Source organism: Nycticebus coucang, chromosome 11, assembly GCF_027406575.1.
Source record: "Nycticebus coucang isolate mNycCou1 chromosome 11, mNycCou1.pri, whole genome shotgun sequence".
Taxonomy (NCBI): Eukaryota; Metazoa; Chordata; class Mammalia; order Primates; family Lorisidae; genus Nycticebus; species Nycticebus coucang.
Genome location: NC_069790.1, coordinates 4,955,400 through 4,981,055, shown reverse-complemented (window position 1 = coordinate 4,981,055; position 25,656 = coordinate 4,955,400). Strand labels below are relative to the sequence as shown.

At 43.4% G+C, this 25,656-nt stretch overlaps 1 protein-coding gene across 6 annotated transcripts in view; it reads right to left on the bottom strand.

Annotated features, from left to right (window-relative positions):
* GRB10 (growth factor receptor bound protein 10) overlaps positions 1 to 25,656 on the bottom strand; it is a 211,601-nt gene that overhangs the window by 138,103 nt on the left and 47,842 nt on the right. For 4 of the 6 annotated variants that reach the window (XM_053608790.1, XM_053608785.1, XM_053608787.1 and 1 more), the window contains exon 3: positions 10,523 to 10,618. The exons of the other annotated variants lie outside the window; for them this stretch is intronic. Coding sequence is in view for 3 of the 4 variants with exons in the window: in XM_053608785.1 (XP_053464760.1) it covers positions 10,523 to 10,573 (51 nt within the window). In the remaining variant the exon portion in view is untranslated. The remainder of the gene's footprint in view (positions 1 to 10,522; positions 10,619 to 25,656) is intronic. 6 annotated transcript variants of the gene reach the window in all.

Genomic DNA, 25,656 nt, shown 5'->3' with positions numbered 1-25,656 from the left:
GCTCCTCCAGACACTGCCAAAAGATTAAAGTATCTGGGGCACCCAACAGAAAATCCAAAGCTGTACGCAATCAGCAAAGTCTCATCTGAGGACTGCCTCACACCCAGAAAATGGGGAGCGGACACATTGATACAAGGGGGCCCACTCTGGCCTCTGTCCATCCACAAAGCTCATTCTAGCAACTGCGGCTCTAGAATAGGAGGGGATGAACCTTTTCCGTAAAGGGCCAACTACGCTGATACAGCCTAAAAGCAGCCATAGACAAGCAAGAAAATGGATGAGCCAGGCTGTGTTCTGATAAAACTTTATTCGTGAAAGCAGGCAGTGCGCCAGGTTTGGCCCACAGGCTGCAGTTTGCACTAAAGGACAGGATCCCTGTCTGCTTCAGGGACACAGCACTGAAATGCAACCAAAACAAACAACTTGTGGTAGCCTGGGGCCAGGACAAAATTTATGGGCATCAGTGCTGATCATATCTCTACCAACAAGCTGAGACTCTGAAAGACAGGACTGCAAGGAGACATTGCAAAGTGGCTTTTTTTTTTTTTACCATTTTGAAAAGAATTTTATTTTTTATGGTCAATTTTTTTATTAGAATGTACATATTTGTTTTGGAATCAAATGTATACTGATTATAGTTGTATTTAAAACTAAAAGCAGAACATCTATTTGTGTTCTAGAACCCTGTAGTAGGACATTGTATCTATATGGTAGCGTCTGCTGCATAAGACTACACAAAATGTTGAATAAAGGACTTTCAAGAACAAAGACAAACTACATTAAAATAAAATATTCCTTTTTTTGCTTTATGACAAGTTTGGTTTTTTTTTTTTTTTGATTGTTGGGGATTCGTTGAAGGTACAATAAGCCAGGTTACACTGATTGCATTTGTTAGGTAAAGTCCCTCTTGCAATCGTATCTTGCCCCCAAAAGGTGTGTCACACACCAAGGCCCCCTCCCCCTCCCTCCTTCCCTCTCTCTGCTCTTCCTTTCCCCACCTCTCCCTCCTCCTTTCTCTCTCTGCTCTCCCCTTCCCCCACCCACACCGTGACCTTGTCGTTAATTGTCCTCATATCAAAATTGAGTACACAAGATTAATGCTTCTCCATTCTTGTGATGCTTTACTAAGAATAATGTCTTCCACGTCCATCCAGGTTAATACGAAGGATGTAAAGTCTCCATTTTTTTAATGGCTGAATAGTATTCCATGGTATACATATACCACAGCTTGTTAATCCATTCCTGGGTTGGTGGGCATTTAGGCTGTTTCCACATTTTGGCGATTGTAAATTGAGCTGCAATAAACAGTCTAGTACAAGTGTCCTTATGATAAAAAGGATTGTTTTCCTTCTGGGTAGATGCCCAGTAACGGGACTGCAGGATCAAATGGGAGGTCTAGCTTGAGTGCTTTGAGGTTTCTCCATACTTCCTTCCAGAAAGGTTGTACCAGTTTGCAGTCCCACCAGCAGTGTAAAAGTGTTCCCTTCTCTACACATCCATGCCAGCATCTGCAGTTTTGAGATTTTGTGATGTGGGCCATTGTAACTGGGGTTAGATGGTATCTCATGGTGGTTTTGATTTGCATTTCTCAAATAGATAGGAATAATGAACATTTTTCATATGTTTGTTAGCCATTCATCTGTTTTCTTTAGAGAAGGTTTTATTCATGTCTCTTCCCATTGATATATGGGATTGTTGGCTTTTCTCATGTGGATTAATTTGAGTTCTCTATAGATCCTGGTTATCAAGCTTTTGTCTGATTCAAAATATGCAAACATCCTTTCCCATTGTGTAGGTTGTCTCTTTGCTTTGGTTGTTGTCTCCTTAGCTGTACAGAAGCTTTTCAGTTTAATGAAGTCCCATTTGTTTATTTTTGTTGTTGCAATTGCCATGGCGGTCTTCTTCATGAAGTCTTTCCCCAGGCCAGTATCTTCCAGTGTTTTTCCTATGCTTTCTTTGAGGATTTTTAATTGTTTCATGCCTTAAATTTAAGTCCTTTATCCATCAATTTTTGTGAGTGGGGAAAGGTGTGGGTCCAGTTTCAGTCTTTTACATGTGGATATCCAGTCCTCCCAACAGCATTTATTGGAGGGAGTCTTTCCCCCAAGGTATATTCTTGTTTGGTTTATCAAAAATCCGGTATGGTGATGCCCCCAGCTTTATTTCTGTTACTAAGAACTGCCTTAGCCATACAGGGCAGTTTTTGGTTCGATACAAAACGCAGAATCATTTTTTCCAAATCTTGAAAGTACGATGTTGGTGTTTTGATAAGAACGGCATTGAATGGGTAGATTGCTTTGGGAAGTATAGACATTTTAACAATGTTGATTCTTCCCAGCCATGAGCATGGTGTGTTCTTCCATTTGTTAATGTCCTCTGCTATTTCCTTTCTGAGGATTACATAATTTTCCTTATAGACATCCTTCACCTCCTTTGTTAGGTATACTCCTAGATATTTCATTTTCTTTGAAATTATAGTGAAGGGAGTTGTGTCCTTAATTAGCTTCTTATCTTGACTGTTATTGGCGTATACAAAGGCTACTGACTTGTGGACATTGATTTTATATCCTGAAACATTACTGTATTTTTTGATGACTTCTAGGAGTCTTGTGGTTGAGTCTTTGGGGTTCTCTAAGTATAAGATCATGTCGTCAGCAAAGAGGGAGAGTTTGACCTCCTCTGCTCCCATTTGGATTCCCTTTATTTCCTTGTCTTGCCTAATTGTATTGGCTAGAACTTCCAGCACTATGTTGAATAGTAAAGGTGACAGAGGACAACCTTGTCTGGTTCCAGTTCTAAGAGGAAAAGCTTTCAGTTTTACTCCATTCAGTAAAATATAGGCTGTGGGTTTGTCATAGATAGCTTCAATCAGTTTTAGGCCTCCTATGCCTATACTCTTCAGTGTTCTAATTAGAAAAGGATGCTGGATTTTATCAAATGCTTTTTCTGCATCTACTGAGGGAATCATATGATCTTTATGTTTGCCTCTGTTAATACAGTGGATAACATTTATGGAATTGCGTATGTTAAACTAGCCCTGCATCTCTGGGATGAAACCAACTTTATCATGATGTATGACTTTTTAATGATAAGCTGTAATCTATTGGTTAGGATTTTGTTAAGAATTTTTGCATCTATATTCATGAGTGAAATTGGTCTGAAATTCTCCTTTTCAGTTGGGTCTTTTCCTGGTTCTGGTATCAGGGTGATGTTTGCTTCATAAAATGTGTTGGGGAAGAGTCCTTCCTCCTCAACTTTTTGGAATAATTTCTGCAGTACAGGAATAAGCTCTTCCTTGAAGATTTGATAGAATTCTGGTGTGAAGCCATTTGGACCAGGGCATTTTTTGGTTGGAAGATTTTTTTATTGTTTCTTTGATCTCAGTGCTTGAAATTGGTCTGTTTAGGAGGTCTAATTCTTCCTGGCTAAGGATAGGGTGTGATTCCAAATATTGATCCATTTCCTTCACATTGTCAAATTTCTGGGCATAGAGTTTCTGGTAGTATTCAGAGATGATCTCTTGTATCTCTGTGGGATCAATTGTTATTTCCCCTTTATCGTTTCTGATTGAGGTTACTAGAGATTTTACTTTTCTATTTCTAGTTAGGCTGGCCAATGGTTTATCTATTTTATTTATTTTTTCAAAAAACCAACTCCTTGTTTCATTAATTTTCTGAATGATTCTTTTGTTTTCAATTTTCATTGATCTCTGATTTGATTTTGGATATTTCTTTTCTTCTACTGAGTTTAGGCTTAGATTGTTCTTCTTTTTCCAATTCTATAAGATGGCTTGTGAGATTGTTGATGTGCTCTCTTTCTGTTTTTCGAGTGTAGGCATCTAAAGCGATGAATTTTCCTCTCAAAACTGCTTTTGCAGTATCCCACAGGTTTTGGTAGCTTGTGTCTTCATTGTTGTTATGCTCAAGGAAGTTAATGATTTCCTGTTTTATTTCTTCCTGCACCCAACTGTCATTCAACAGAAAGTAGTTTAATTTCCATGCCTTTGTATGGGGTTTTTGTTGGAGTTGAGTTCCACCTTTAGTGCCTTATGATCTGAGAAGATTCAAGTTAAATTTCAATTCTTTTTATTCTGTTGATATTTGTTTTGTGTCCCAGGATATGATCAATTTTGGAGAACGTCCATGGGGCGATGAGAAGAATGTATATTCTTCGTCTTTCGGATGGAGTGTTCTATATGCGTCTATCAAGCACAGTTGTTCTAGGGTCTCATTTAAATCTCTTATATCTTTGTTTAATTTCTGTTTAGAGGATCTGTCCAGCTCTGTAAGAGGAGTGTTAAGGTCCCCTGTTATTATGGTATTATCAGATATCATATTGCTCAGACTAAGTAAGGTCTGTTTCAAGAATCTGGGAGCATTTAAATTGGGTGCATAAATATTTAGTATTGAAACGTCTTCTTGCATTTTTCCCTTGACCAATATAGAGTGACAATCTTTGTCCTTTTTGACTTTAGTTGCTTTAAATCCACATGTATCTGAAAATAAGATTGCAACTCCTCTTTTCTTCTGAATTCCATTTGCCTGAAAAATTGTCTTCCAACACTTGACTCAGAGCTTTAATTTGTCTTTTGAAGCCAGGTGTGTTTCTTGCAGACAGCAAATGGATGGCTTGTGTTTTTTAATCCAGTCAGCCAATCTATGTCTCTTCAGTGGGGAATTCAAGCCATTAACATTTATTAAGATAATTGATAAGTGTGATAGTATTCTATTCGTCTTATTTTGTGAGAATCCATTGCTTAGTTTTATCTTTTGCATCAGTGTGGAGGTTAGGTTCTGTCCTTTAATTTCTGAGTTTTTACTTTGCTGCTGATCCATTGTGATGGTCAGTGTGTAGAACAGGTTGAAGTAATTCCTGTAGAGCTGGTCTTGTGTGGCAAATTTCCTCAATGTTTGTATATCCGTAAATGATTTGATTTCTCTGTCAATTTTTAAGCTTAGCTTAGCAGGGTATAGAATTCTGGGTTGCAAATTGTTCTGTTTAAGTAGATTAAAGGTAGATGACCATTGTCTTCTTGCTTGGAAAGTTTCACTAGAGAAGTCTGCAGTCACTCTGATGGATTTGCCTCTGTAGGTCAACTGGCACTTACTCCTGGCAGCTTGAAGAATCTTTTCTTTTGTCTTGACTTTGGACAGGTTCATCACAATGTGTCTTGGAGAATTCAGTTAGAGTTGAGGCGACCTGGGGTCCGATATCCCTCTGAAAGCAGTGTGTCAGAATCTTTGGTGATATTTGGGAAATTTTCTTTTATAATATTCGCTAGTATGGCTTCCATTCCTCTGGGGCATTCTTCTTCCCCTTCTGGGATTCCTATAACTCATACGTTGGAATATTTCATACAGTCCCATAATTCTGACAGTGAACATTGTGCTTTCTCTCTCTTCTTTTCTGCCTCTTTTACTATCTGAGTTACTCAAGAACTTTGTCTTCTACCTCTGAAATTCTTTCTTCTGCATGGTCTAACCTGTTGCTGATACTTTCCATTGCATCTTTAAGTTCCCTAATTGACTGCTTCAGTTCTTTCAGCTCTGCTATATCCTTTCTATATTCTTCATATCGTTCATCTCTTATGTGATTCGGTTTTTGGATTTCCTTTTGGTTATTTTCCACTTTTTTAGCAGTTTCCTTCATTGCTTCCATCATTTCCTTCATTGTTTTCATCATGTGTATTCTACATCCCCTTTCTGTCATTCCTAACATTTCTTTATAGGTAGAATCCTCTATAGTAGCTACCTCATGGTCCCTTGGAGGGGGTTGCTCTGGACTGGTTCTTCATGTTGCCTGGAGTTTTCTGCTGATTCTTCCTCATGAGTGATTTCTTTTATCTGTTTCCTTGCCCTAATTTTCGTTTTACTTCCTCTTGCTCTTTAAGTTCCCGTGCCTGTGGACTAAGGTTTCGATGAGTCCTTTTGGTATAGGACCAGAAGGATGAGAAGGTTGAAGAGCAAGAAGGGATAAGAGAAAGAAAAAGAAAGAATGAAAGGAAAATAGAGAAAGGAGAGGGGGTGGGTAAAAGGGAATATTGACAAAAATAAGAGAGGCACAGAAAGAGGGAGACAAAGCAATATAGGTGTACAGTAGGGTACTTTGACTCAACCTTTAAAAAATCCCCAACCTCTGGGGGTGCTGGGTTGGGTGGTTCCCTTAAGGTCAGCAGCTCTTTGCTAACCTGATTGGACACAGTACCCCATCTCCACCACGTAGAGAGGAAAGACAAAAATGCTATAAATCAAACCAAAACAAGCAAACAGAAAACTTTATGGGATAAAATTGGGTGAAAAACAAAATAACAGGGGTAGAAACACTAGCAAAAATGAAGTTTTAATTATTGAAAAAGGCAGCAATGGAAAATTATATTTAAACTAGAAAAAATGGAGAGAGGAAAATAAAAAAGAAAAGAAAAAATCTGTATGGAAAAGGTTGAAATTAAAAAACAACAACAACAAAACAAAATAAACAAAAAAACAAACAAATAAACAAACAAAAAAAACCCCAACCAAAAACAAAGCTGTATATATATCTTGTTGAATATTGTCTGGGCAATAGGTGGTCTTCTGAGGTATGAAATGTTAATCACAATGCTGATATGACTGGAGGCCTCTGCCGATTTCTCAAACCCCACAGGGTGGAGACCCTAAATCTCTCCTCAGCCCTCTTAAAAGGCACTTTAAACTTCTAAATTTGGCTAAGCAGAAGCTTTCCTAGGAAAGTGCTTGTCGCTGGGATCACTGCTGAAGTGGCTATCCACTTACCCAGTGTGCCAAAACCGGTCTCACTCTGCCCCTGAGGGTTAAGGCGGTAAGGCAGCTCAGTCCCTGCCTTTAGGCTGCTCAGTACCTAAGGTTACTGGCTCCTGCCCGATTCTTGCTCTGTGACCTTGAGGGCGGAGCTTGCCAGGGCAGTTCTCTCACAATGGCTCCCTGCGGCCCACAGCCAAACACTATTAGCTCTGTCCGGCTCAGAGCTCAGTCTGGGGCCCTAGACAGTGCCCGGAGTTCTCCACACTCCTACTCAAGCTTTCCCCAAGGCAGTTCAACTGAGTGCCAAGTCCAACAACACCAAAACAGTTCACGGATAAGGTCTTTCCAGTTTGTAGTCTCGGTGCTGCTGTACTTACAGCTGCCAGCAAGATTAGACCCATCGAACACACGCAACCACTTGCCAGTTTTCCACTGTTTTTGTCCTCCTCTTGGGGTCCAGAAGTCTCTCTCTGACTCCTTGTATCCTCAAAGGGATGATTATAGGCAAATCCCACCAGCCAGAGATGCCTGGAGTCTTATCACCCCAGACTCACGGTGCCCAGTTGCAGGGAAGCTGTTACTCGGCCACCATCTTGCTCCTCCGCCTCGCGGCCACGCGCCCTCGCTGTGGCAGTGCGGAGCTCAGCCCGGCGCAGCCAAGTTCCAAGGTGGCTCATTTTTAATATAAGAATGTATATTTTTTTAATTTATAAACCAGGAAATTATGAAAAAAAATATTCTTCTGGAAATTCAACAAGTAAACTTACTAACCTATATAAAATTCACATTCAAGTGTTGCAACATTTATGTAGTCAACCCCATCTTATCTTCTCTTTTGCATTTTTCTGAAGGATAATCAATATTGCGTTTAGTTGCCATAACTCTTGTGATATGCACATAATCCTTTCTTCAAGGGTTAGACGTGGTTAAGAATTAAGAAGTTTTTGGACATAAGATAAATGAGTACCCACACGTACGTGATCCAGAGGGAACCCCCACGAACCCCATCACACTGCCCAGGCAGAATGTGTACACGGCAGCATTCTGGACAGGTCAGATCCAGATTCTACCATGACACCAGAAGTAAAAAGCCTGGACTCAGCTTTCTGGATCTTAAAATTGCAGACCATGACCTGTAGGTCTGCATTAACAGAACACCTCCACCCCTAGCCCAAAGCCCTTTCATTCCCACTTGAATAAAATGTAACTTTCTCCTGGTTGGGCAGGCCCCTTGAGCATACTCCTGGCTTTACACTCTCTCCAGCCAGCTGAACTGCCTGTTCTGGGGGGCCCACCTCCCCAGCTCTCAGTGGGGTGTGCCCTCTTCCCCAGAGAGGCCTACTGGGCCCACGCCGTCCACCCGCTCTCTCCTGTTGTACAATCATATTTGGTTCAGAATCATTATCATTATTCACAAATACCTCCCTTGCAACTTGCTCCATGTCTGTTTTCCCTACTAGAATCTGGGAGTCCCAGAGATTTATGTGCCGAGCTCAAAGCTGGCTCCGTAGGGCAGAAAATGTGTGGAGCACCTGGCCACTGCTCAATCAATATCCAAAGAATGTAATATGACAACCCCCAACCAGGCTTCTAAAAATGTGGCCCACCCTGTGCTCAGTTTCTACACACTGCCCCTAATCCCCCCACCCTGACATCATTAACTTTTTTTGTTTACCAAGAGCATTGCATGATTACTCCAAGAGCACAGAAGTATGAAATATGTTTTAAAAGGACAACCTAAGTCTTAAAAGAGAAACAGGTCATTTCCCACTTTGGCGTCCCCCCAACTCCAATCTGCACGTCCACACCTGACTCTCAGAGCAGGATGATTACACGCACAGGACACTTCTGGCGTGTCCACGTACACAGAAAAAAATCAGACATGAGTGACTCACTGACGAACCATCTATCTAATCCAAGCTGCAGCTATGAGGGAACAGCTGGAATTAGAAAATTATTTGTACGTTGAAATTTTTAAGAAGAAATTTTTCTCTACAAAACCCTGGAGATTTAGCTGATTACTATAATGGCAGATTGCTCAACAGTAGGACCCACTGTAAATCATCCCATTTTCTGAGAAATTCTGGAACTGTCATCTAATTTTCCAGGAACAGGAGATCCATGCTGCCAAGTCTCGCCGATGGATTTCTAGAAGGGTAAGATAGTGTCTTCAAACACCACCAAGCACTTCCTCAGAGGACGGCTGTGTGTCCAGGGAATGCCCACCTCCCTCAAAGCTTCCTGGCTACAAATACCTAACGAGTCCATAAAGTAAGGCATTGACTGAGTCTGGGCTCCCGCCATTTCTTCACGTACCAGCAGAAAATCGGAAATGCCAGTGGGAGGCGGGGAGGCGGGGAAGCCAAGGGCGTCTCTGTGTTGCTAACCTTCCCTGTACCATTGTTTGGCCCTTAAAGCCCATTCTCTGCCCAGCTGGAGAAGACACCAGTAAAATGGCCATCAGAAGGGCTGGGCAACGCTGTCCTTTGAGTTCACTGACCCCACCCTCTTGGGCTAACCCTGTGGAAGGGCAGGCAGGCTGGGACAGGCCACGGGCCAGAGCTAACTGAATCCACAACTCGTGGGGACACACAGAGCTTTAATCAGTGAGGCCAGGCCGCCACGCTAAAGAGAGCAAGGACAAGCAGGGGCGAGGCTGGGCTCACACACCACACAGGCCCGGGGTGCACCTCAAACGTCCCAGCTCACTAAAGTTTCGTACTCTCTTCTGGCTTGGAACCAATTTTGGCTTAGTGTCAAGTCCAATGATTAGAATGAACAGAATTCCTAATCTTCAGCCTTTCTTTGAAGGTTTGCTTCACTTTGATACCAAAAAAAAAAAAAAGAAAAGAAATAGAAAAAGAAATTAAAAAGACATTTCTTTGCTGCCCCACTGCTACACACAAACTCTCTTCACTGTAGCTGAAAAGAAACTTCACAAAGAGAGAAAAATAACAAGTTTAAAGAAGTAGAAAAACCTGACCAAGGCCAGATCCTATGGCAAGACTGCTCTCGCTGAGAAGATGAGGCCCGGAGGACAGCAGGGGTCCCTCCAGAGATAAGAGCGTGATAAGGAAGAACCAAGATTCACCAGTCAGATGCCCCAATCAAATCTAAATAACCAAGGGCCACCCCCTCAAAGTGTGTCCCTCTCCCCACAGCCAAGTAAAAGTTCAGAATCTAATCTGTTGCAAAAGATGAAGGGCGCGTACAGATAACTCTACCAGCAGCTCAAGAAGCAGAGACAGACAAACTGAAGGGACTGAAGGATCTGTGCCCTCCAACAAAATCCCACCCAGAGCTCTCAGAGGGGGGCCAATCCACGGAGAAGACTCCGTCTACAATATGCAGGTGGCCACCAGGCCGAGAGGCTCCCCCGTTAAGAAACCACCCCCTCTTCTGTCCTCACTTGCTCTCTCTGTAAGTGCCTGTCACCAGCTGACATCCAACTTGCCCTCAAAAGTGTGAGGTGCACGCACCATGGCTGCTTCATTCCAAATCTCTAACCACAAGAATTTGTGGGCACCAGCAGGTTTGTGGTGCAATAAAACTCCTTTAGAAAAGGAGGTCGCGGGCAAATGGGCATAGGACAAGTCTATCTCACAAAGCAAGAAAGGGGTCACAGCCTTCGGCATAGTCTACAACCCCTGCGCCAGTGTTTCCTCATAATTTGCGAGGAAGGGAGATGGTCCGTGGCTGCTGACCACGTCCGGCCCCTGACCAGCAGCACCATGCCGGAGTCAGAGTCACACACTCACCCATACCTGGTAGTACGGATGGTGCAAAAGGGAATCAGGGCAGCCCGCTAAAGCCATGGGTTCCTTTTCCTTCTTCAAATTACATCTACTGCGCAGCAGCACCTGGAACAGAGACAGACTGTGAGGAGCCAGGCCAGGAAAAGTCCACTCCTTACGACTGACCCACACGCGGCACGTCTTGAGTGGGCGACTCCTGAACGTGGCCAGTCAGCTCGATTAGGACCTCTTCTCAGGACATCAGCTCTCTGCTAAACCCGAGGAGATTGCCACCGAGTACAGAATGCTGAAAAGTCACCTATGTGGCCATCAGAGTCTGCAGCCCAGAAGGGCACCCAGCAGGTAATGGCGATGTCAGAGGCACTAAACTCATTCTCACCATTTCTCCCAAACCACATGATCCTTTTCTCTTCTATAACATCTGTTAATAGCCAAAGATCTTTTTATACTTTGGGAAATATGGATTTAGGTAAATTCCAAAGAAGTCCTAAAGGAAAGTGTGTATGTTGACAGGGCCAGGGCCACACCTGAGGGAACGCTGCCCTGCCTTCCACAGCCCAGAACGAACCATGGTTTTCAAAGGACCTGGATCACGACATATGGATTCAACCCTCCACCCAGCAAGGGCAGTGCCTGGGACCACACGCCTACATTGGAGATAAGTTTAGTGGGTCTGGGGACACCCTTGCCCCCTGGGTGCCTTTCTATCCTACAGACAATAGTGACCATACAGATGGTCTCTCAAGAAACCATAATTAGAGAAATGTATTCTACCAATCAAAATAGAAAAAAGATAAGACCCTGTTAAGAGGTCCCCCTAAAATACATAAGTTGCAGTCCCAACCCCTAATGCATCCAAATGTGACTATATTTGGAGAGAGGGTCTTGAACAGCTAATTACATCAAAATGAGATCACTAGGATGGCCCTAATCCAATATGACCAGTGTCCTTTGGTGAAGAGATTAGGACACAGATAAAGATGGCCACTGCTGACCAAGACAACAGGCCTCAGGAGAAACCCAACCTCCTTGTCCTGGACGGTGACTTCCAGCCTCTAGGACTGCAAATCTCTGCCATCTGGGCTGCCAGGTCTGTGGTTCTTTGGTACAGGAGCTCTAACAAACTTAACACAAATCCAAAATACAAAAACACTTCTACATTCCCATAACAGAATGTATGATGGGATGGAAGGAACAGAAACATCTTAAATATGTAAAATGGGGGTGTGTCAAATCATCTATATAAGAATGAAGAATGGCCCCAGAATAATTCAGTCGGGCTGAAGGGCAGCTGGCGAGAAGCAAAGAAAGGAACCAAGGCAATGAATGGTCAGAGAGCACCATGGTCCGACTCATCTGTCCCCAACTCACTGGACGTGGGCTGTGCCTGCGCCCACCCTCTGGCCTCTACCAAGACCAGCAAGCCTAAGACACTCATGGGTTATCTGGCCTTGGGCTTCAATTGTCCAGGCTCTAGGACCCAGGCATTTAATGGAACCCCAGGATTGTGTAAACACGGTTAATATCTACAATCACTCAACTGTACGTAAAGGGGATGACCCTTCAAAGAGGCACCATCCAACTCACTGAAGCCTTACAAGCAAAAACAGATTTCATAGAGAAAAAGCAATCTACCTTAAACATTGCAGTGAACGCCTGCCTGAGTTTTCAGACTGCCTACCTGCCCCTCAGATTTCAGACTTGCTGATTTCTTAAAATAAATCTACAGACATGCACACGCACACACACACACACACACACACACAGAGGTTTTGTTTTACTGCACAACCCCTCGTGCCCAGCCCTGGAGGTGGGCCAGTACCCCAAATCACTTGCTGCAAGTTCCCAGGACCACACCCGGGGGCCCCCAGAGGGGAGCAGTCCTGTGGTTCTCATCTCTCTACATCTGACTCCCGCACCCTCCCAGCTGTTCTCCCGTATCCTAGCCCCATCTCTAAACATTCCTTCCAGGATTTCCCTCCTCACACACATCCCTAAGGGCCTGGGGAAAGGGATGTGAGTATCCTTCTAGCCCCCCTAGCTATGTCAGGAACAGCTCTGTGACCATCCCACCAGGGCACATGGCCCACTGCTACTACCCTGTTTTCCCCAAAATAAGACAGTGTCTTATTTTAAGGTGTGCTCCCAAAGATGTGCTAGGTCTTATTTTCAGGGGACGTCTTATCTTTCCTGTAAGTAGGTCTTATTTTCAGAGGATGTCTTATTTTTGGGGAAACAGAGTATCATTTCCCCATTTTCCCAGCTCACCCCATGCACACTTGCTGGCCCTAACTTGTATGTCCTCTGGAATTCTTGGATGTGCTAAACATACAGAAATACGTTGTTATTTGCCCCTGAAGTTTCAAACTTCATGTGTGTTAAAATGAGCACGCCAATACTACCCAAGTATCACCTTTAAAAGTATTTGTCAAATGAGACTGCCTCTCACCCAGGACAATGGACACCCCATAAGCCCAGTTGAGTGGTTTCCCTTGGGACAAGTGAACTATAGCTCTCTAGACATCATGTTGAAAGTTCTGGCCAGAGCATTCAGACAAGAAAAAGAAATAAAAGATTTCAGATTCTATCATCAGTTAATTTATCAAAATGATGTGCCCCATATTCATATACATTGAAAAATAGTTTTATAAACCACTATTTAGACAGCAGCTTTATGTCTACAATAACAAAAGGCTTTCCCATGGATGGGTATAGAATGATTGAGAAAGTGTGCCAATATCTATTATCTTTTCTTTTCTTTGATTAAAAGGGCTGACTGGCAAGTTTCACATTGTCCTTTTTCATACTGAAAATTAAGGCTTCTTCAAGATAACCATTATTAATACTGCATTGAAATCCATTTTAATTGAAAAAATTCAAATAACCTTCATTATAAAGGTTACATTTCTTTATGAGACTACAGTTCAGAAAAACAGCTCAGGTAAAACCAAAATTTCGCTGATTCTAAAGTCAACATTTTTCTGAATAATGTCAGTTATTTACATTTCTAGATCCAGCAGCTGAATTTGAACATGACTTTATTCTTTTGATTTTATGGTTTTTTTCCTCCCCGTTTTAGGGCAATTTATATTAGTTAAATTAAAACAATAATATTATCCTAAACTCAAAAAATGTGCTTAATGCTTTTCAGGCTGTATTCAAAAACGCTTTTTCTGTCCATGGAGCATTCTCAACCACACCTTGAAGGACTCGAGCAGACTGCATGCGACATTCTTAGGCCTTTCACATCACAGCAAATTGGAGATGATGGGGGATTTAAACTGCAGCATGTCCACTCTCACAAGTGGAGGATGAGCACACTAACATCCTCTGCTAGAAAAATCAAACAATGCCAGCAAGTGGCTGACCAAACGACCTGTTCATGACCCATCCACGTTCACCTCTTCATCTCCTGTGTTAATGGCTCCTCACACGTGGCAATGTGCTAAGTGCAAGCTAAGGATCTGTGAGATACACTCTAATATTTCCTCTTCTGTTCCATTGATTAAAAATTGATTTTCATGGGCGGCACCTGTGGCTCAGTCAGTAAGGCGCCGGCCCCATATACCGAGGGTGGCGGGTTCAAACCCGGCCCCGGCCAAACTGCAACAAAAAAATAGCTGGGTGTAGTGGCAGGCGTCTGTAGTCCCAGCTACTTGGGAGGCTGAGGCAAGAGAATCGCTCAAGCCCAGGAGTTGGAGGCTGCTGTGAGCTGTGTGATGCCACGGCACTCTACCAAGGGTGATAAAGTGAAACTCTGTCTCTACAAAAAAAAAAAAAAAAAAAAATTGCTTTTCATGACCTCCTAACTTGATCCCAAGTCACAATAACAAGTTGAAAGCCACAGTTTGAACACAGGGTCAGGGTTGTGTTCAGAATTGAGATTAACATCAATCAGGGTTACCAATTCTACCTGGAGAACCCCTCTCCCTGGCCACGCCCTATGGACTGCCCTCTTCACTCCCCAGCCACTGTCCAGCAGACGGAGACACTGGTCTGCTGGCCTTGCCACTTCCGCCCCCTCCTAACCCCTCAGTCCTCCCTCCCACTCTTCCGTGGCCCAGGATCCACGGCCCCCTCTAGAACCTTCCCCAATCGCCTTAGCTCTCATACCCACCTCTTCCTCGGACTTCCTCTTTTAGAGAAATAACAGCTCATCCGCATCAACGCCACTAGCCACTTGTAGGACCCCCCTCACTCTAGAAATTGCGGGAGACTAGAGGAAACGTCACACAGCTGTGCTAATGGACCCTTTCTATTTTTATTTAACCACAAATTCAAAATATGCACTTAGTACTGCTGGGAAATTCTACTCCATGTCCTTAGGAAATCTCCTTTGTTCTCCAGAACCTCTGGTCCCTACCTTCTCCTCGCTCCCCCAGAACGCTGCCCCCCCCCCCTCGCAGAACACCCAGACGACAGCAGCCTGCCGGCCAAGCCTCCCGAGTCCAGCACACACGGTTCTAGCTCAACTCCCTGGTACATCTTCTGCGTTGCAATAGGCGGTCCTTTACATCACTCCTGTTTCACTTTTTAGACGAGTACAAATCTCCTTTTGTTCCGGAACTTGGTTCTGTTCCCTTCTATACCTAAAATGGCACCTAGGAACAGGGACTTAGGAAGGGTTTGCTAACTACTAAGACTAAATAGCATAATTGTTAATGGGCAGGTAAAGTAATAAAATTTAATTTAAAATTAAAAAGAGAAGTTTTAAGTCTTAAAATAAGTTACTGTAGGATTTTAATAAAAGCTATAACTTCCACAAAAGCTGGAAGATCCTACTCATTACTAAGAAAAATGCAGCTGACCAATGTTCATGGCACATTAAGATAATCACGTGTAGAACTGAAAACAGAATATTTGCATTCTAAGTCATAAAAAAAGAAAGGAACTAATGTTTTAAACATCAAAAAAATAGAGAACAGATACACGAAGAAACGTTCGAAATACGATTTACTACACAAGACATGTAGCAATAAATGTTTACTATCTAATTTTCTACTTTTCAAAATAATACTCAAAAAATATTATAATTAAAAAAAAATACCCATGGCAAATTAGAATAAAAAAAGCTTTAAAAAGGAAGCTAGCAAAAAAAGGGCCAGAGACGGAATGGGCAAAGATATCAAAACCAAACACAAACAAAATGACATAATGACAGAAATGACGGCAAAGTGTCATTTTAGGCAAAATAAACAATAATCCAAATTTTAAAATCGTAGTACATGATTAAAACTATAACTGATAATGAATGGAAACAGTATAAGGTCTTTATCCTCCAAACAGCAAATCATCAAAGTACATGAATCAAAAACTCTAAGAATGGATGTCACAGTTCAATAAAAAGTTTACATTAAAAAGAAAATCTATAAGACTCTCAAGGAAAAACAGAGAAAAACGATTAGAGATTTTAGTTCATCCTGTAGGACAAGGAAAGAATCAAATTGGGATGATGAAGCAAATTTAGTTACTTAAAAAATAACTAGCATTTGCAAATACATATAAACGTTTGCAAAATTATTTTTTAAAAATACTAAACCACAAAGAATAGCAGTACATTTTGCAAAAATGTGAAGATGTGTGGAGCCCTAGGCAAAAACCTCACAGGCCACCACCTCCTGGCCTGCATAAAGCCACACACTGACTCCAAACAGCCAAGCACTGAGGACGGGACAGCAGGCGGCATGGGCCAAGGGGCTCCATGCTACAGTCAAATACAAGAAAACTAGAAATTAATAACATATGCACTAAAAAAAGAAGCGTCAGCCATTTGAAAATTAAAAACAAGCTCTGGCCTAAATAACTAGTCCGAGAAGGAAATAAAGATAGAATAATAGTCTCCAGACAATTATTAGGACAATGTACACCATCATGTTTCAAGAAAATAAAATGATGCAAGAGAAGAGAGGAAAAACTAATGCTATGACCCTTGCATCTTTTTTTTTTTAGAGACAGAGTCTCACTTTGTCACCCTGGGTAGAGTGCCGGCATGTCACAGCTCACAGCAACCTCCAGCTCTAGGGCTTAGGTGATTCTCTCGCCTCAGCCTCCCGAGGAGTTGGGACTACAGGCGCCCACCACAACGCCCGGCTATTTTTTTGTTGTTGCACTTTGGCTGGGGCCGGGTTTGAACCCGCCACCCTCAGTATCTGGGGCCGGTGCCCTACCCACTGAGCCACAGGCCCCGCCCGACACTTGCATCTTTTATAAAAGAAAAAAAGGAATTCAATGAATAACAGGAGTCCATCCATCTTTAACCAGAAGGAAGGAAATAAAGCCAAAAACAAATCAGAAGGAAAGTCATAACAAAATCTATTAAAATCCAAAAACAAAAATAACAGACATTATCTCTTAAAAACATAATCAAGAAAAACATACAAAATTTGAACAAAAGGAATATAATGGTTTTTAAGCACATAGTAATTTTATGGACATTAATAAAACAAACAAAAAACTTTGTAAACTTCAATACAATTTTTATTAAAAACACATACCCAAATCAGAATAAAGTCAAAATCCTTAAAATATAAATACTGAAGATAGAATTAAGTAAAGCCCAACCTCCAGCTACCTCCCAATATTAAGAAATCATGGACTTGAATGTTCTTATTAATCAAATTACTCTAATTTATCAAGGAAAAACAAAAATACCCAGGTACGTGTTTATGCAGGCACTTGGCTAAGTGCTTTCTATGTATTTGTCACACATACAGTATCCACTATCATCCTTCCTGCTGTTTACAATAGGAAAATAACTGCCTGGAAGCAGGTCTCAGGGCAGGTAATGTGCTTTTCAAAGGATGGTTCCTGGGCAGAGAGCATAGGCATCACTTGGGGGCCTGTTAACATGCAAATTCAGGAGCCCAGACCCTGACCCACTGAATCATAAACTTGGGAGGAGGGGTGGCTGCGGCACACTGAAGCTTGACAATCACACGGAGCCAGTGCCAACTGCAGAGCTGCACACAAACCCACTGAGGGTGTGTTTAGAACCACAGGTGCCCAGGCTGCTCACCAAGGCCAGTGAAAACAGACCTAGGGGTGGGTGGCGGCAGCAGTATGATTTTAAACTCCTCAGGTGTTCCCAAAGCTAAGAACTGCTCTTGTCTCTTTTCTTTAAATTATTATTCTTTTTTTTTTTTTTTAAATATTTGCAGGGGGGAAATAATGAGAGAAAAATGCAGTAAAGTTTTAAAGAATCACATCTCACGTCCTGGGGGCTGAACAAGAGGAACCTCCTAACACGAAGCTGTTTGAAGTTCAAAAAACAACCAGTTGCTCAAAATGCCACAACTGAATCCTAAGTGCTAGATCCCCAACTGGAAGCTATACCAAGTAGGCTGTCTGCCTTTCAGAAATCTCTTTCTTTAAAAAAAAAAAAAAAAGCTAATATAAAGAATCACTTTCAGAACAGGGAGAGAAGCAGGGACTGAATAGCCATGTTAATTACCTACAGCAAGGAATGACCTCATCGCTTCCAGCCGCAAGTTCTTAGTCCAAGGGTCTATATTTGACCATACGTATGAGAATGACCTTTGATTGTATGTTCTCAGCAGTTTTACAAAGACCTATTTGGCATTTCCATTCAAACATCAACAGTCCCTTCCACCTAAGTGGTCTGGTCAGCCTCCGGACAGAATGGAGATTTTCAAACCCACACCTGATTTTAAATCTGTTTCAAAGACTTTGAAACCCACGTGGAGATCAGAGTTTCCCTATGCAGAGCTTCCCTAGAGACAGCCACATTCCACATCTTCTCTGCTTTCATTTAAGTAAAGCCTCGAATCCCCTCAACGATCCTGTGTGTGGACACTTTACCATCCCCACTGAACAGATGAGACAGAATTCAGGTAACCTGCCAGTGGTCACTCCCTACAGGACAGCTGAGTGGTCAATCCGTAAGCTCTGCTCTCCCCAGATCCAGAGCCAGAGCCAGAGCCAGAGCCCTGAACTAAGAGACAAAACCCTCAACAAGAAGATTTGGTTCACAGGGACAGGCCTAACAGCCTTTGCTGTGGCCGTGGTGCCGCGCAGGCAGGAGGCACAGCGCAGGGGCACTGATCCAACTCCTGAAAGCCCCTGTGAGGAGTGACCCAGCTGATCAAAGACATGTATCATGGGACAAAACCAAGAGAAAACCTGAGCAGAGACAGCCACAGAAAACAGTCCCTGCTCACACAGGCAGCGTCTGGAACCCCTCTGTCCTAAACCATCAGCAGAAGGAAGCGACACTAGCCTTCTGGTCCTGACCTACGAGGCAGAGGTGATCAGGGCGACTCCACACAGCCTTTTTACAACCACATCACAGGACCGTGGACCCACCTGCGCAGAGGGCAGGCACGGGCAGATGACAAGGTGAACCCATCTGCCCGCGCTGAAGCCCACACGATGCTGTGGAACAGGTGAGAAAAACTGCCTCAGCCTCAAAGATCAGGACACAAGAGCTGCAGCCCCATCGACACGGGACCTCGGGACAAGGATGGAGGGGAAACACCTCAGGGGAGGCCAGGAGAGGAGGTGAGGAGGGAGGAGCGCCGGCGGGTCCCACCCTACGGTGACATGCCCTGGGAACGACAGTGTGGCAAGGGGAGAAGAGAAACACCAGCACACAGGTGACCCTGGAAAACTCGGGGGTCTGCACCCTCCTTACCCTCTGCACAGTCTAAAATCCATGTGTAATTTCTATCTCCCTAAAAAGGTCACTACTACTAGCCTTACCTAGGCATAAACAGCCAATTAACACGTATTCTGTATATGAATACTAGTCTGTATTCTTACGATAGAGAAAGGAACATACTATTAAGAAAATCATAAGGAAAACGCCTTTACAGAACTGTGTGTGTCACTCCAAGTTTGTGTTGTCTGCTCACAAGACAAAGCGCCCATCTGGAACCAAGGGTGGCCCTGTGTCCACGGCATGTGTCAAGCAATTCACCTTTCTCTTGTAACGTCACGACTTTACCTGCTTCTAGGGAGCACTTGCCAGAATCACTAGTAACACGCCGATGGGTCCTGTGGTGTTATTCAAGGCTTACAGAACTGCACTATACTCGAGAGGAAATACTTGAGAACCCCAGAGATCGCCTTTTACTGTGACACGCAACTTACGAGCTGCTCTCTTGGAGGCGATCAACTTCACAGGACATTTTAAGAGGATATGTGTAACATCTGAGCTCACAACAATAACAACAGGCCCAGTGTTCCTGTAATCATCACAGCAGTGCAGGATTACCACAGTTAATTTATGCAGCTATGAATCTATACAGCCTTGTTACAGTTGCTTACAATTAAGTTTGGATAAATTTTAACTTTTTAGTGACAGATTTGTATGTGTTTTATAGTAGTAAATGATAAAATAGCCTAATAGCTTACATATACTTTATGTATTCCTAATATATTCAAGTTTTTGGTATTTCTAGACTATATTGTTTGCAAGATTTTTTTAAATTATCACAAATCTACCCAAGATTTTCAAATATATTTATTTAAAAAACCCACATGTCAGTGGACCTCGTGTAGTACAAACTTACGTTAAAAGGTCCACTGTCATTTTAAATTTAAAAGGCGGACTACTTAAATTTAGATCTAAAATTGGGATCCTCTTTAAAAAAACTTATTTTTCCTCATCTATTTTCCTAAATTCAGTGAAGGCTTTTTAATCTTACTTGTGGTATCATTAACTTTCAATAATCCTTGATACTTGAAATTTGCAAATTATTAAAAATTACTGAATGCCTTTGGTGTATCCAAAGGATAGATCTTTGTACATTTAAAGTATTAAAAAAGAAACAGAAATTAAGAGATGTAATCAGTGAAGTCAAAAAGGGGACAGATTACCATGACAACGCCGTGGTACCAAATGCAGGCCCAACGTCCCAGGAACAGTCTTCACATCAACTTGAGAGAAGTTAGCACGAAGGAAGGGCCGATGTATCTTTGCTGCCTCCACCCTGGATTTTATTGTTGTAGAAAAATGGCTAGAACTTTGTCTGAAAAATAAAGGATGCTGACGTTCTAATGCTGTAGTGAGAGGTGTAAATGATGGCGCCCAGAGAGGAGACCACAGAGATGTTCAGGCCATGTTTATTGAAAGGGGAGGGTGACTCCCCTGGCAGGGCAAACACGGAGACTGAGGTGGGGGTGGGGGGCAGACAGAGACTCCTTTTATATGGCGCTGTAGGGGGGAGGCACATGTCTACACCTTACCTAGAAAGTAAGGGTCGTTTGGTGCAAACTTCTAGGGGTGGGCTAGCCGGATCCTTTGTGTCTTGGTCTCAGGAGGAGAGGATGAGAAGGGAGGGGAAAGGGTTTGTGTGTAGCTGTATCGACCCCCTCAACATGTAGCATAACTATCATTAACTATAATACATTATATTAGCTAGAAGGAAGATAGTAAATAGCTAAAAGGAAGATACGAAATGTTCCAAACATAGGCTGGGCACGGTGGCTCACGCAGGTAATCCTAGCACTCTGGGAGGCTGAGGCAGGTGGATTGCTTTAGCTGAGGAATTTGATACCAGCCTCTACTAAAAATAGAAAAACTAGCTGGGCATGCTGGCATAAGCCTGAGTACTAGCTACTAGGGAGGCTGAGGCAAGAGGATTGCTCAACCCCAAGAGTTGCTTTGAGCTATGATGCCACAGATCTTTACCAAGGGTGACCGTGAGACTATCTCAAAAAACAAAACAAAACAAAAACAACCCAATATATATATATGTATGTATATATATTTTTGAGACAGAGTCTCAAGCTGTCGCCCTGGGTAGAGTGCCGTGATGTCACAGGACTCACAGCAACCTCCAACTCTTGGGCTTAAGTGATTCTCTTGCCTCAGCCTCCGGAGTAGCTGGTACTACAGGCGCCCGCCACAACACCCGGCTATTTTTGGGTTGTAGTTGTCATTGTTGTTTGGAGGGCCTGGGCTGGATTTGAATCCCCCAGGTCCTGTGTATGTTCCTAGCCACTGAGCTACAGGTGCCAAGCCAAAAAAAAACCCAAATAAATAAATATTCCCAACATAAAGAAATAATAAATAAATGAAATGGTTAAGTACACTATATACACTTATGTGTTCACCATATACATTATATGTATTGCATATCATTACCTGCCCCATAAATACAATAATTTACAATAATTATGTGTCTATTAAAAAATTAAAATAAATAAAACATATACACTCCAAAGTCCTTCCAATCTACACTTGATAGTAAGCCATCCATTCCTATAATAAAACCCAAATCACTGATGAGAGACTTCTTTTCACCTAAAGAAAACTTTAAAAAAGGCTCAAAAAGTTTTATATCTAAATCATACTTTCCAGACCCTGGATTGAGACCTCTGGTTAAATTATAAAATGCTCAAGATTGTGGCAACAGATGGCCTTAGTGTCATCCTTTCAGCAGACCAAAATACTGAAAAGGTTAACTTCACATCATTGTGCCAGGAGACCCTAACTCCAGGGGCTTTTATTGTTGTCACCAGCTTGACATCTTAACGGCAGCACTGGAATTTTAAGCTCCACAGAAATGTAGTCACTGTGTTTGCTGCAGTTGTTGGGTTTTCAAGAATCTTAGATGAAGGAATGAAATCGGGCCTATTAGACCCAACTTTGCTGCATGAGGTTTTATAACAGATTTACATTCAGTCCTATTTGAAATGTCTTTTCTGACAAATCATTACAATGTTCTGCCTTTAGCACAAGTGAATAACTCAAGAAGGGAGGATGTTGGTTCCCTCCAAGGGAACGATAAGCAACACAGATGATTCCAACTGGACGGTGGTTCAACTTCTGTCTTCATGATGGGCTTACCAGAGGGTAACCCCATTAGAAGTTGAGGAGCTCCCTGCAACTTATGATTGGGTTATAGTTTCTACTGAATGTGTACTGGCTTCAAATCATCATAAAGTTGAAAAATCGTAAGTCTAAACTGTCTGCTGTGGTGCAAGCGTTAAATGCATCTTCAACGTGGGACACTCTGGATTTAAGAAGGGTTTGTGAGGCCAGACCCCACCCCAAGCCCAGAAGCCCTGTGTGGTGAAGCGCATCATTTTCTTTTATACCAAAGATCAGCTCTCTGATGAAATGAGAGAAGAGCGAACGTGCTCCAGTGACACTGCCAGACCCAGGAACTGTGGGCTCACTCATGTATTGAGGACTTTCCTCAGCTACACTGGGAGCAAAGGACCAACCCCGCAAACAAGCCGCGTGTGGGGCCTCTTGTGGTGCTGTGGACCCTCTTTCAGCCTCGCTCACCTTCTCCCACAACAGGGATTCCGGGGCTTTCCTTCTCCTGCCCTAACCCTCCCAGCCTACACTTCCCTCCTGCACAAAATCAAACCACATCAGGGACTATGAGCTGACTGCTTGCTCTCTTCCTCCCAGGTTCCAGGCCAAACGTCCTGCCAAGGCCAACCCCCACCCAAAGCCTTACCTCCTGGTGCCCACCCTCTGGTCTCCACCTCTATCCCTGGCTCTCCCTACTGGTCTCCCAACCTTGGACCCCTGAGTATCTCTGTGCATTTCCCTAGGGAAGAAAGAGGGGAGAGAGAAAGGAAGGGGAGAGAGAAAGGGAGGGGAGAGGAGGGGAGGGAAGAAGGGCTCCCTGGGGCCCCACGCTCCCCAGTGACATTCTCTCCAGACTTATCTGAAGCACTCAGAGTCTCTTACGTGGTCTCTTCTAGCTCTCTAGCTGTCAAGGTCAGAGGTGCTGAGTGTCACTGCAGAAGGCCAGGCTGAGGAGACTGGCATGGGTCTAGGCCTGTGCCGTGGCCTTGGGCTTGGCCTCTGGGGCAGGTTCCTGACATCTCTTCCAAATCCACAAAAACAGAAAGGGGTTTATCGTAAAGTCAGTTAGGGTTTTACATGAAGCTAAATGTTTTATTTTCTTCCAGCACGTCTCTGAGCCTTTAATCTAGCAGGGCAGCCCTCTCAAGGAGGCTGGAGAGGAATCACTTCCTAAGCAGGTTGTCCCTCTGGGGACCCTTGGGTTTTCTCCCTTCACCTGCCCCCTCCCTCTACCCTTTCACCCCAGGAGGCCGCCGAGGGCGGGGTGGGGGGGTGGAGGGGGGCAGGAAGGCAGCCGAGCAGCCCAAGCGACCTCCTTGTAAAAAGGGCCGCCTAGGCTTCTTCGCAGAGGTCCAGCGGCAGCCAGGAGGAAAGAAACACAACAGTCAGTCAGCAGAATCTGGGATCTTCAGGACAGGAAGTAAGAAGGAAAAGCTAGGGCTGAGACCTTTGACCCGGGCAAGTGGACAGAGGACTTTCCACATGCTGAGATGGGCAAAGTGTGGAAGCAGCCAGGTGGGCAGGATGCCCTAGATGCAGGTGCAGGATTAGAGAAAACAGGTCTGGGGAGGTTTTTGCTAGTGCCTGCATGCCGACATTAACACATTCTTACCCCAGGGTGGGGAGGGACAGGTCCTTTCTGACAACAGAAGGTGCCCATCCTTCCGGTCCTTAACACAGCCCTACAGATTTGCAGGAGGTTTTCCTTTCCTTCCTTTCCCAGGGGCAGGACCCTCCAGCCCACCACGGGCAGAGGTGTGCTGGTGGTAGAAACCAACATGGACAGCACACAGCTGACAGCAAACTGTCCAGCATGGGCACAGTGGCATCAGTGGGCCCCTGTGAGCAGTCAGTAGAGGCTTCTGGGCAGAGATGGGAGCTGAGCTGGGGAAAGTGGCAGACATTAGAGGGATGGAGAACAGAGGTGACAGGAACAGAGGAAAAAAACCACAGAGCTGAGAAGGGTGCATGGAGTCACTGGGAGAACAGGGAGAAAATTAGGGTCCCAAAGACACGAGATGGGAATAGAGCCCTTTGCGGAACGCTGATGATGTGCTTGCCTCTTAGCTGGGCTCCAACCCCCTTACCGTCTCATTCTTCCCAGCAATGCTGTGTGTGAGGTGGTGCAGCCGTGGGCCTGAAGCTCAGGAATTTAGGCAACATCAGCTTTCAGCTCTTGTGGCTGGGACTGGGGCCCTGGGACCCTGAACATTCCAGGAATAAAGACTGGTTGGGGTAAAGCCCAACAACATCCATCTAGACCACACCGACTCTGAGGTGACACAATCTGGTTTCATGGACAGAATGAGACCCAGGTATAGAACGTCACTACTCTCACCCTCAAAAACAGAATTTCTTTCAGAAATAACATAAGAAGTCAGAACCCTACTTTACAAAGACATGCCAAATGAAAAGACACATTTAGTAAAATCTCTTATTCTCTCCCCATAAAAAACTAGAATGGGTCCACACTCTACAAACTAGAATCTAGATTCTAGATGAAACAAACATGCCATGATTTTACAGACAGTCCCCAGGTTACAAATAAGATCGGTTCTGTAGGTATGGTCCTGGGACCATAAGTTTAATTTGTATGTAAGTTGAAACAGGTACATTGACCTATTACCTAAAATAAGCCTCCGTTACTGTGAGTCAAACGTCAATCAGAGGACTATAACTTGAAGGCTGCCTGCATGCAAAATTTTGATTTTCATTATAAAATTCTTTAATGTATAATTATAAAATGGAATTGTATATGGGTTTTTTACCCCCAAAATGGATTTTTATTCTCCGTTGGCCACACTAGTCCTGTATCATCAGAGTCACTATAAATAAACCCAGGAGCTTTTCTTAGGAAATCTGTGCAATTTCCAAGATGTCATTTTGCATGCTGCATTTTTTCCCTCCATTGGTTCTAAAAACTGCAATAATAACAAAAAAAAAAATCGTCTTTTGATAAAATCATCAACATCAAGCTCGTACACTGTGGACTGCAGTCTTCAACTCGTTTTTCTACAAAGTAATCTGTCAAAATAAGCACTGACAGTTCAAGGAAAGGGGCACCTCTAAAACGCTGCCCTCTTTCCCTGCCCTGTCTGCAGACCCACAGCTCTGCTGTTTCTGGAGGCACAAAATGCTTTAAATGTAGCTGTTCAGAGTTTAGCTTTGGATCATAAATTTCATCATCAGCTATTACATTCTTCCACCTTTTCCTTAATTGAGACGGTAACATTTCAAAAACGTTTCTTTTTGACTTAGGATGGACTCAACTTAAAATGGCCTGCTAATCCTGCTACTCTCTGGGTAACAGCGCAGCCAGGCTGCCCGGCTCTCAGAAAGAAAAAAGGAGAATCTA